The sequence below is a fragment of the Phytophthora parasitica genome (assembly GCF_000247585.1).
Source record: "Phytophthora parasitica INRA-310 unplaced genomic scaffold supercont2.5, whole genome shotgun sequence".
Taxonomy (NCBI): Eukaryota; Oomycota; class Peronosporomycetes; order Peronosporales; family Peronosporaceae; genus Phytophthora; species Phytophthora nicotianae.
This window is the reverse complement of record NW_008648991.1, coordinates 1,499,906-1,512,014: the sequence shown is the minus strand read 5'-3', so window position 1 is coordinate 1,512,014 and position 12,109 is coordinate 1,499,906. Positions and strand designations below refer to the sequence as shown.

General features: G+C 45.8%; 4 protein-coding genes across 4 annotated transcripts; 1 reads left to right on the top strand and 3 right to left on the bottom strand.

Moving 5' to 3' along the window:
- Positions 1-4,330: 4,330 nt before the first annotated feature.
- Positions 4,331-5,122, top strand: PPTG_04801 (hypothetical protein; the record flags this gene model as incomplete). Its single annotated transcript, XM_008897102.1, has 1 exon — positions 4,331-5,122. One exon carries the CDS (start codon positions 4,331-4,333, stop codon positions 5,120-5,122), a length of 792 nt encoding a protein of 263 aa, XP_008895350.1.
- Positions 5,123-5,400: 278 nt separating this feature from the next.
- PPTG_04800 (hypothetical protein) lies at positions 5,401-6,903 on the bottom strand. Its single transcript, XM_008897101.1, has one exon. The coding sequence runs from the start codon at positions 6,742-6,744 to the stop codon at positions 5,560-5,562; it is 1,185 nt and encodes a 394-aa protein (XP_008895349.1). The 5' UTR covers positions 6,745-6,903; the 3' UTR covers positions 5,401-5,559.
- A 672-nt stretch (positions 6,904-7,575) lies between these two features.
- PPTG_21466 (hypothetical protein) lies at positions 7,576-9,234 on the bottom strand (the record flags this gene model as incomplete). The annotated part of the gene is made up of 5 exons (XM_008897477.1): positions 7,576-7,582; positions 7,631-7,739; positions 8,385-8,457; positions 8,587-8,619; positions 9,193-9,234. 5 exons carry the CDS (start codon positions 9,232-9,234, stop codon positions 7,576-7,578), a joined length of 264 nt encoding a protein of 87 aa, XP_008895725.1.
- A 788-nt stretch (positions 9,235-10,022) lies between these two features.
- Positions 10,023-10,760, bottom strand: PPTG_04799 (hypothetical protein; the record flags this gene model as incomplete). The annotated part of the gene is made up of 1 exon (XM_008897100.1): positions 10,023-10,760. The coding sequence occupies one exon, from the start codon at positions 10,758-10,760 to the stop codon at positions 10,023-10,025; it is 738 nt and encodes a 245-aa protein (XP_008895348.1).
- Between the last annotated feature and the right edge of the window lie 1,349 nt (positions 10,761-12,109).

Sequence of the window (12,109 nt, the reverse complement as noted above, 5' to 3'; positions counted from 1 at the left end):
ATTCGCGAAACTGAATCTCTCACACACTGGTGGCTACCTGAGTAGCATTCTACTGTATACGCGGAAGAAATCAAATCGGGTCACCGGTGAGTCTGGTCTTTTCGGATTGTCACAAAAAAAAATGAGGCTGTTGGGACTCTTTCCCAAAAATGAAGATCAAATTGAGATGTATTATAAAATTGAATAAGTAGACTGTTGCCCCGCTCAACCTTATTGACAACACGAAGTGGCTGAAACTGGTCTGGATGTTTCTAAAACAACGCGGTGTAGATCTAGCGGCGTTGTATTGATTCTGAGCAGCAGCGCGCTTAACATTTTTCTCGATGGTCTTGGATCTATTGTAGACTCTCTACTCCATTTATTGTCGTTGTGCTGTTGTGTTACTCGACGGGAGAGCAGAACGGTCTAGGAAGATCAAACGACACTCTGAATCGCACGTACGCAATACTTAAAAACGAAGACCGTCTTTGTAGATAGTTACTGTTGTATTTAGACAAGTTACCCAAAAATATACCAAAACGTTGTACCCGTCTCAGATAATAGCACTAAATTCGATAGGAGCCAACGACGAAAAATAGTTTACCCTATACGCCCTGTTGACCAAGCCACCTGGCGCGAATGTGAGCCACTTTCGCACATAAAACTCTCAGCCTACCGCTCGGTAGCTTTCCGGTCAAATGCAAATCGCTGTTGATGTCTTCAGAGTGTCTTATTTTACAAAAACGTTTATAACCAAGTGAAAATCTAAATACTTGGAATTTAGTTGGAATATATGGTTGCTTCTTTTAGCACAACGTGATAAGCTTGTAATAATAGCGGTATTCAATTTTGCAGCAGCGAGAAGTTTTTTTTTGTGTACAGCAAGCTACATTATTTTCCTACATTCTGATTGGCACAGATTGCTTTTCGTGTTCTGCAACAAAACCGTTGCTTGTCGACCTGCAGCATTATTTTCTGATGAGCAAAGATCCAAGCCAAACGTCTCAGTGTGCATTGGACTCAAGGGCGCCTTGGTAGTGCCGATGGAAGGTAAAGCTGAAGCTATGTCTCACGAGGATGAGAACCTCAACTCTGTCAACCTCCGACAAAAGGTTGCTGACGAAACAGCTAATACCAATTTGTCAAACCATGTTGTGCCATTAACGAATGCATGCTGCTGGAAAGGCTGCAAAAGATCAACAAGTCGAGCGGAGGGAGTGCACTTCGCGAATGCCAGCGACCAGGCTGCAAGCCCCTGTCCACGCGGCATGCGCAGCGAGCATGTTGGCTTCGTTTGGTGTTAGTAGTGCAATTGAGAGGAGTTCATGTGAAAAACACTGCTACAATACCGTTGTAAAGCTGCCAAGTTCTTATGCAATGCAAACGAAGAAACGTGTGGATCGTCTTTAGTATGGCAACTGAACCGAAACACTGAGCGCTTCATTCGAAAAAAAGTGAATAGACCAATCTGTAAGATACCTATTTCTGGTTACCTATTTTGGATTCGTACCCATTCGCACGGGTATCATGCCCTCGTACTCCGTAACCTCGAATATTTCGAGTCGAACTCCATAGATTTTCCCCGAGCGAGTTAAAAGGGAGATTAAAGGAGAAATAGAACAGACGCTTTTTGTGGCATCTGCGTACTTAGCAGATTATACTTTTCTACTAGATCACGGTAACTCCTCGGCTTTGAGTCAAAGACGCTTGACAATGGATTAGTAGTGTTAGCACGCATTCCCTGTAACAGCCCGCACGGGCTTTACGGGAGCCTATCAAGGATGCGTTAGTCAGCAATAAACGCTGGTATACAAACTCACATGCGCTGACACTACAATGTCACCGTAGGATTAACCTTACAATAGTGGGACAGTACCGATTCTATGCAAATAGAGCGGAATTTGTGCCCCATTAGCCTCTAAATTGACAACAGTGGAATTTTCGGCGAGCGCTTGCGACCCACTGTCAACCGATATGAAGTAGATGACATTGCTGATCGATTCCACTTGCATTAAACTTAGGCATACAACGACCGGGATACGTTGTCATGAAGCCTGCTGTACAGTATAGTCGAAAACTGTGGATTAAAATACATGTACAGTGGACCACCACGTTTTCGCGGGGGTAGACAATATAGGATTTTCATACATATCAGGTTTCAGCAGATAAACCGGATTATGTTACTAAGTTACTTGGCAAAAATAGCATTACATCCGGAAGTTTATCAAGGTCCGAGGGCGCGGAAATGAGGTGCAGTACATCCATCGCACGGATGTATTTTACGAAATGTTAGGTCAAAGTTCTCTGGGTATTTTACATTTAAACCCCCTAATTACTGTTCATACATGGTCCAAACTGTTAGCATAATCCGAGTTTCTATATCATATGGATATTCGGATTATGCTGACCGTTCCCAGATCAGTTTTGTAACTGATCGGGGAGAAACTGTCATGAGAGATTTGAAACAACAATGCTGGTTTTACAACGTACAAACTGTAAACTTCCATGTCAACAATGTTGACACAATATCACTAACCCAGCTAACAAGCATCTCAGCCCTTTCACCAACTATTTCCGTTTAGTTCTACGCAAATGCCGGTGGATATACCGTTACTTCGAAGTATATTAGAATAAATACTCTTTTAATATTATCAAAATATGTAGGTACATGTACCATAGTTAACTGTTTTTCGAATAAAAGGGCTTCTCCATCGGCATTAATGATATCTAGTATGTTGGGTTTTGCGATTCACATTTTGTGAAGCGATTATCGATAACTATCCGGACAGAGATGTTATAATAACAACTTTTCATCTTCTCTTAGGGAAGTTGCTAGTTCATGTAAAAGTATTTTACTAGCAATGCGCATAATGAATGCGTTTTATCATAATGAATAACAACTAACCTTGGGTGTGAGTTTCTCCAATACACAACAGCATCGATTGTTTATCTATTTAACATTAAATAGAATTTCTTTCACAAAGCACTGTTGCAACACTGCTTTTAAGAATACTCATTATGATTATCTGCGGTGCAAGTAGAGCACTCATAGTTCGTATTCGTTTTATAATGACTATCATTGATAGAAGAACGCATCCTGACTATCGTTGGGGTAAAGCAACTGTGGGCGATGGTACGGACAAGCAACTTAGTAGAGGGGCGCGAGTGGAAGCGACAGCCCAGGAGACCCGATATTTTTTTTTGCTGGGGTATTTAACCTAAGAGCGAGTTGGGTGGGGGAAAATCCGACACCGGTGGAGATGCTCTAAGCAATGAGAAACTCCCACAGAAAGGATTGGTGGACCAGTTGAAGTGATCCGTGTGCAGCCGCCCAACAGACAGCTGTAGAATCAGTGAAAGCGACACTTTTCGGATTTGAAGACTGCATAATACAAGAAAGGTTAAACAACGTCAAATCCTTGGAGAACATGATCAGGTTATTTGCTTTTCCAACCGTGATCAGATTCGGCGATCAACAAGTTGCAGATGGCCCTTCCGTAGTCATAGCCCACAATATATTCCTATACAACGGTATTCCTATCACGGGGTGTCACCCGTACTAGTACCAACAAATGACACACTTATAGTTAGCTGGGTCAGTTTCAATGGCAGTGATTAACCAACCATTCGAGAACACCGTTATCGACGATCCACTGACGAGAATACCTGTGGGATCAAATGGAAGACGTCCTGCAATACATAACCCGCTAACAGCTTTAATCCTGACGATACAAGAAACTTTCCAAGTGGATTGCAGTGTTTCTTATTCGAGCAGATTCAGCGGATATGTTGGGCCGGTGTGCAGGGTTCCGAAAGCGGCTTATGTGATTGCTTACCGTTAACCGCATCGGACATACTACACAAACGACGACTTTCCATAGTTACGACCTCGAAATAGATAGTAAGACAGTAATTTTCGATGATTTTGATTTTCATATTACATATTAGGGGTAATTGGAATAGTTCACTTAGGAAGGACTGTACTTATGCGTGGAGGGTTCTTTCGTATTCGTGTCAGCGGGTATACCAAGGCCAACGATTACTACTGAAGGGATCATTGTATATGCATGTACTCGAGCCCCAAGAAATAAGACCAGGTTTTCCCGCTAAACCACATGCTGACATCAACCCAACTATGGTAAACAAACAGCATTTCTTCTTACTCACCCTATTCAGCAAACTCAGTGCTGCACTGGTCCTGAAGATCCCTCAACACCGTACGTACAGCGCTCGCTGTCCATACGACCGGATTGCATTTAATCGCGATCGCCTCCTAGTTCTTCATTGCAGTTTTTACCTGACGCAGCAATAGCCAACCTTCTTCCTCCACCTGTTCGGATAGCAAGTTACTATGTTCAAGCACACACTCGCTGCAGTGTTTATCCATGCGTCCCTTATTTACCAAGCAGCCGGACATGGCAACATTTTCGATCCAAACCCTGAAGGTGCTAGCGACGCTTACAGATGGTACTTCGGCGGACCCGCTGGAAGTATTGATATGCCTGAGCTGGTCGGCAAAGCCACCTATGGAGAGTACTACAAGGGTGTGGACAAATGGTTCACGGCGAATAATGTCGACAGTGTGAAGGACTTCGTCGAAACTTACATCCCAGATCTCCCTGAATGTGGAAACACCAAGAAGAACGGCACCCCTCGTCAGTTGCCGTCTGACGGCTATGTGAAACACGACTCGTTGGGAAACTCCCACCCTGGTCCTTGTGAAGTCTGGTGTGATGACACCCGTGTTTTTCATGATACCAACTGCGCTGGCAAATTTGCCGGTCAAGTGCCCACTAAGATTCCTATTGATCTGAAGACATGCAAGTCGTCTTCCGAATTGGTGTTCTACTGGTTGGCTCTGCATGTCCAACCGTGGCAAGTTTACATTAACTGCGTGACACTCGACGGCGCGGGCGCTCCCAAATCTAGCTCAAAGAACTCGACTTCGACCACTTCCAAGAAAACTGCCGCTCCTACCTATACTTTTGACGAAACTTTCGATGAAGGTAGCGTGGGTAACGATGCGGATCAAGACGCTGCCGCAGAAACTCCCGTCACAACCACTGCACCGGAAACACAAGCACCTCCAGCTACGGCTGCGCCGTCAACTTCATCGTCTAAGTGCCTCCGTCGCCGTGCGTAAGATCTGTCATGTTAGTGAAGCAGTTGTTTGTTACTAGAAGTACATCAAATTTTGTATCTGAATTGTGTGACTTCTTGTGCTGTTTCCATGATCTTCAACTTTTTTGTAAGTAGCGTAAATACTAAGTATTAGTAGTAGTAGTTGAAGAATTACATAATACTAGTGCTACGTACTAGGTGTAAGAAAGGTTCAGCGAAAGCCGTCCTCGATGTGGTTCTCATGGTACTACGATATACTACGTAGTATATATATTATTTTTAATTAAGACTGTTCTCAAGAGGAGTAGCATTCTACCTTTGTCATTGCATCATCAAAAACTAGGAATAACGCTTTTAGATTTTTTTTTTAAAAAATCGATCTCAAGAGTACACAATGTCAAGCTACTTACTTAAGCAGATCGTGTGTGGTAAACTACCAACTACGCTACTATTATTCACCTAGTTGGGAACGACGGCGCCGAGGTTTTTCCAAGCCATGCCGGCGAAGTAGTCCTTGGACTTGATGGACTTGGTGATGAGGTTGCCCATGACCACGCCTCCCATGACAGGCAACTGCGATACGCCACCGTTCGGGCCCAACGGCAGCATCGTGCCCACGATCTCCACCTTGGGGAACGGCTTGCTCACGTTGGACTGCGTCTTACGCGCCACCAGCGCCAGCTCAGCACCCAGATGCTTGCCCTGTAAACCGGCGTAGTACATGCGCTTGGGCGCCGGACTATTGCTCGCGTCGCCCAGCGCGTAGATGTTCGAGTACTGATTGCTGTCCAACTGCAGTTTGCTGTTCACCTTGATGAATCCCTCGGCAGTCACCAGACTCGCGTCCAGCTTCTGGATGAGCTCCGTTGTGGGACTGAAGCCGCCGCACAACAGTTGTACGTCCGATTCGATCTCCGTGCCCTTGTCCGTGCGCAGCGTACGTTTCTCGAAGTTGTTGCCCGCTAGACGCTCTGTCAGACGCTCTCCCAGCACCACCTTAACACCAAGACGCTTGAGGTACGTCGACAGCTTGGTGCGGAACTTGTCGCGCACGTCGTCGTTGGCCACCAGTTTGTCCTTTCCTTCGAGGATCGTCACTGTCTTGCTCGGGTACTTGGCCTTGATCTCGCCGGCCACCTCGACACCCACGGCGCCGCCACCCACGATGAGCACACTGTTGGCGGCCTTGACCTGCTCGCGCACCTCGGCCAGTTTGGCCTCCGTGGTGGAGCGCTTGAAGTTGTTCTTGGGCTGCTTGATGGGCACCGTGTAAGTGCTCCCCGTCGCCACCACCAGGTAGTCATACGGCATGCTCTTGACGGGTCCCGCCAGCATGTCTCCGTCCTCGCCGATGGGCGCGTACTCGATCTCATTGGCGCCGGGCACGATACGCGTCACGAGGGCGCGTTGGATCTTGACGAAAGCTTTGACCGACGGCGGGATCACGCTGTCGTACGGTACGAAGAGCTTCTTGGTGTAGTTGGCGTCCACAACGGCACGCGGCGTGCCCACAGCGTGGTAGAAATACTTGCTCTTTTCGAGGACGATGACCTCGGTGTCATCCTTGGCCGTGAGATCGGCCGCCAGTGTCTGGGCTACGGCGATACCCGCAGGGCCACCACCGACGATGAGAATGCGAGGCATGTTGATCTACTAGAAATAGATTGCTGTTGCTGTTGCTGCACTTGCGGTGCGCCGAGAACGATTGAGAATGGGATCAAGGTCGCGCGACACAAACAAACCTTCACGCATCAAGCGTTTGTCCTCCCGTGTACGTACGCAAATTGCATCGCAATCGGTACAAAATCGGGCAAGTCGCTCGTAAATAGCAGCGATTTTGCCCGACCAGTGGTAAATCGAACGGTGTCGCAAGGCAGGGTGGATATCAGCCAATCGGCGTGAGGACTGGCCGACACGTCACTGCCAAAATCTACGCAATCGCAGATTCGTAAACAAGACCTCTGATATTGGATATAATCTGTATTCTAAAACCATTGTTTTGACAATGATTATCGTGTATAAGAGTCGGCTTTGTAGGGGTCCAACACTAAATAGTGGACAATGAAGAGGCCCAGCCATTTCATTAAGGAGTTTCGTGTCTTACGACCTCCTGATAACGTGTTAAATGCCAGAATGCGTCAAAACGATCGGCAATCGATCCATCGTCCTCAATACATGTAGTTGTGAGCCCATCGGGCCGGTGACCTGCAACCCAAGGCATCTGTAAGATGGTCGCTCTCCGATGCATCTCGCAGCTTGTAACGTGCTGCCTGGCTGTTTTGACGTGACATTTAGGCTGCAGCAGTGCATGAATATCGAATCGATATTATTGGTAGACTGTTTTTTCGTGATACCGGTTGGTCTGATTCTGCTTGGGTCCTGTTGAATTTGGTGCTACTTTGGAGGGGGAAGTACGTGTAGATTTTTTGTTTTGGCAAGGTGTCTAAAATCAACAGCATTGGTTGATATTAAAAATTATGTGCTGTAACGGAGTTGACGGTATTAGCTCGATCGTGTCGGCAGAGCTCACCCATTATTGTGCATCACGATTACTAGTACGGGGTAGATGTAGCGATGGTTGGCCTTTTTGTTGTAGGAGTGCTTCTTGGTCTTAACTGTGGCGAATCGTACACCGTTCTCTTTAAGAAAATTCACAATTAGTAGAAATGTCGGCTTTGTACATCTGAAACTGCTTTCAAAACCAGCTCGCGTAGGCAGCAGACTGAAGCATGGGTTTGAAGTTTAAAACGGTCACGGTGAGTTCTGAGTCTTGGGACTTGGAGGGGTTGCTTCGGCGCTTACAGCAAGAGCAGCAACTGCCTGGGCGATTGCAATACACGTGACAACGACTACAACTTCATCGTCGTCGTCCATTGCACAAATTAGAAAATTTTCTCTAGTCCTCTCTATCTATTTAAGCTGGAGAAGAAGGCGGGACTATTTCTCAGTTGTGTAGTTGTGAGTGGCACTATTTTGTCCAATATCCCGCTCCAGCAACATTTTGATCATGCGCTGATCTCCATCTCCAGCAACGTAGCGAACAGGTTTCCTTCATTGTTCCCATAGCGGGATATCGCACTTTATTTTTTTGTTGTTCCAATACCTATTGAACTAGAGTATTGGGCTGATAGTGTTGAGAACATACCGGTATTGAAACGATTCTGCAGTTCACTATTAGCATCTTCATTTGTCGGGATTTGTCTGATACTGGTCTAATTCAATCCATTGATTACCATTTTTTGCATTCACAACCCCCAAATTCTTCAGTGAGCAAGCTCTTCTACTGATGCTCAATTCGAGCTCATACCTCGCCGTCGTGGCAAAGACATAGCCGTCGCGGTTGTTGTATCTACGCATCTACGCATTCACTTACCTACTTCACGCATTAACGCATCATTACGCGTTCAAATTTACGTTTCAAGCTTTCACTGATCAAAATGCTGTGATACTCAGGCCGGTCTGTAAGCTGCGAAAACAGGTCATGACCGACGTGATCTTGTTTGTGGGCGCATTTGGGAGCTGTAAATAGTTGACCATGAATGTGTGTGGCGATTTCTGCAAAAGCAGATTGTGCAGATATTCGAAGGCCACAATTCACTAAACTACAGCCATCTCGAAGGCCACGAGAAGTGTTGGCGCTCTGAAGACCACATTAACCCAACCCGAAGACCACGAGGAGGGTTTGTCGCGCTCTTAAAGAAATGCGATCTTGACTAGAAATGAAAGCTTTTTCTGGCCTTGACCGAAGTTGACTCAAAGTCCATTATGATGTTGTCTGATCACCGCCGTTATTGTCACGTTAGACCAATAATGTAGTCGTTGCCACCCATGTTCAATGCTCGACTTTGCATATTATAATAAGTTGTTCTAAAACGCTTAATATTTCGTTGTTCCCGGGCTTTAGATCGTGCTATTAAGGCTCGTTAGGGTAGCCCACGCAAATCAGACGCAACGAAGCCAGCACGATTTTGGTAGTCGCTCGTAGTTAATCAGATAGGTACTGTACATTGTAAAATACTTCCTCACATGGATCAATAAGAAATGCCTGGATCAAATACCAGGAATTTAACCTCGTCCATAAAACAAACTCACCTTATGCACGAATATCGATGTGTATGCATGCGCCACCTCCATTAAAGTCAAGAGCTTATCCTTCGATGATTCATCTTCTGCGGCTATGAAGCAGGCTGGTGTGTATTGATATAGCAACGTTTTCATGGATGGAAAAAATCAAAAGTAACTGACTCCATCTGTAAGTTGTTATTTTACTTAACTTTATAATGAAATGGAGACAGCATGTTTTTTTTTTATTATTATCTGAGGCTCCGGTTGGTTGATTACGCGTCACACCAGAATCTAACATCTAAACCTTTTGCATGTTACTACCACCTGTGGTACGAGGTTTCATGGGGTAAACAGAATCGAAATGTGTAAGAGCGGAAAACAGAGGAACTGATTGCTGGTGGTTCGAATAATCCTAGCTATCAGGCCTTGATGCGTGAACGATATAATCACGAGGTTAGCCTGGATCACCGATTCTTGATGATGACTTGATACGTTGGTTAGCTTGGCTTTGCTTAAATCCTAGTAACTCTATAGCCTAGCTGTCTACCCATCGGAATTTACTCATCACTGCTTGCACTGCAATCGCTGCTTCCGCACAAACAAAGCGTTTTACCAGCTCTGTGGCAGATTCTTACGGACTAATCCATGCTAACCTCATCACAGGTTGTGATCATATCGTTCACGCATTAAGGCCTGATAGCTAGGATTATTCGAACCATCAGTCCATTTCCTCTGTTTTCCGCTTTTACACATTTCGATTCTGTTTACCCCATGAAACTTCGTACCACAGGTGGTAGTAACAGCTAAGTTTTAGGTTATCGAAATCAAAGCTTGAGGTCATTCGATATCTCACTCCGCTAGAATGGCCACGCCTTGTCGAGGTAGTCTTCGAAGTTATTATCACTGAACGGGACCTCGGCATCACCAAAATTATAGATGTCGTTTAAAGCCACGCGAGCCGGATCCGTTAGTTGTTCCCACATGATCAAATCCTGATACTCACCTCCCCACCAGGCGAAGTTCAAATACGGGGATCCCAAATCAGTCTGGTAGTGAAACCGGAGCGATGTTCTGTCAAATCCATTAAAAAATGAACGGGAGATTAGACCTCCCGATTGATCTTCCGTGTGATACGACCTTCCAGATTTGGACATGGAGACCGCTACAATCTTCGGAGATTCCAAGTCAGGATTGTCGATCCACACAACAACGTTCTTCCAGTCATGACGTCTCGTAGGGAAATCCATCCAAAAGCCTTTTGGGAAGTACCAAGCGTACATGATGGCCCACATGTCCTTGTGCCACCCAGCTCGACCGTAGACCTGTGATCCCTTGCGAGCGAATCTGCACGCATCGTTTCCATTCGTTCCCTTAAGCCCGCCAGTGACGTCACCGGCAGCATTTACGGCAGGAAAAGGCGCGCAAACGGTTTTTATTGAAGTGAACAATTGCGGCTTGAACTTGATGGCAGCCTTTTCAGACATCGTGACCGGCTTGGGCTGAGGAAATGGTTCGATCTTGTCATGATCGATAGTTGTAGCAGCACAAGCAACCAGGGCAGCGAAGAGTGTCGTAACGAAAACTCCTAGTTTCATCTCGACCTGGACGATTAAGGAATGAGGTGATATCGAGTCTTCTCTCCATTTTCGAAAGGCGCGGATTGTTAGTGACTCAACTTGAATCTAGGTCGCAATCAAACGTCTATTCGGGCAGAGCCTAACACCTTCCGATCGCGAAAACTAAATCATCCGTATCGAACAGGAACAAACACATACGGGTACTATTAATACAGGACAAACACTTCATGTAAACATGGCTGCGCGGTCGCACAGTTCTGCAGTTGATAAGAGCAGATAAAAGCTTTGTGGCATATTGCCTTTTATTGCTAATCAAAAGAGGGAAACAAGCGGTGTAATTGAAATAATGTCAAAACTGATGTAGCGTCTGGTAGCATTGGGTTGCGTTCACAGTTCATATATTAAAATTGTTCTTCCTTAGACAGATTGAGACGAAGCCCCTAACACAATTGGGTAATACTCGTATTAGTAGCAGTCGTCCAAATCGGTACCAAATAGTTTTATGTGTGTTCGATTCATACAGTGATAAATATATTGAGTCAATAGCTGTATCCATATTATATCAAAGTTCGAACGTCGCCTTACTACTTTAAGTAAGTGAATCGTTTCGGAGATGTTGCACAACATTCCCGAGCGCAATATAGTCCGGCGATGTTCCACGGGACTATATAATGTCTGGGAAAAGCGGAAGACGCGGCTCTGGATAAGGCGGTATACCATATCTACTACTATCGAAAGCATGAATATTTCGAGCAAAATCCGCGCTACGTTTTCCCCCGCTGTGTTAGCAGATTTCTTGGTGGTGATTCGAATGTAGACAGCGATGGTAATGCGTCACCAGTATCGTCTTCACGAGATATATCGGTTGATGATGAAAATCGCCATGCACCCCCAGCGGGAAGCCAGGGAGGCCCCACAGTAGTTGAAAATGCCGAAGATATACAAGTCTCGACGCGGAGCAAGCGCGGTTCGACAGTGCTTGAGAGGAGCACAGACACACAAGTCATAACGCGACGCAAGCGCCGTTCAGTAGCCGTTGAAGCTGAAACAGAAAAACCTGTGCGGACCGGAAGAGTTGCGAAAAAACAGCGCTCCAGTAAGAGGTCGGTTGATAATACTGCCGAGAAGAAAGCTCGTAACGAGCCCTTAGCTGTATCTAGTGCTGACGAGATCCGCCCACACCATCAATCAAGGTCGAATCTTCGTGGCAAACGAAAACTCGCTCGTAAGAGATCGCAAACGACACATCAATCACCAGGCAATGGACTACGATCCTGCGGGCAAGCTGACGACAGCTTGAACCAGCAGTCCCACCCAAGCGAATCTACAAATCCAATCGCTCATTCGAACAACACGCCATAGGCATT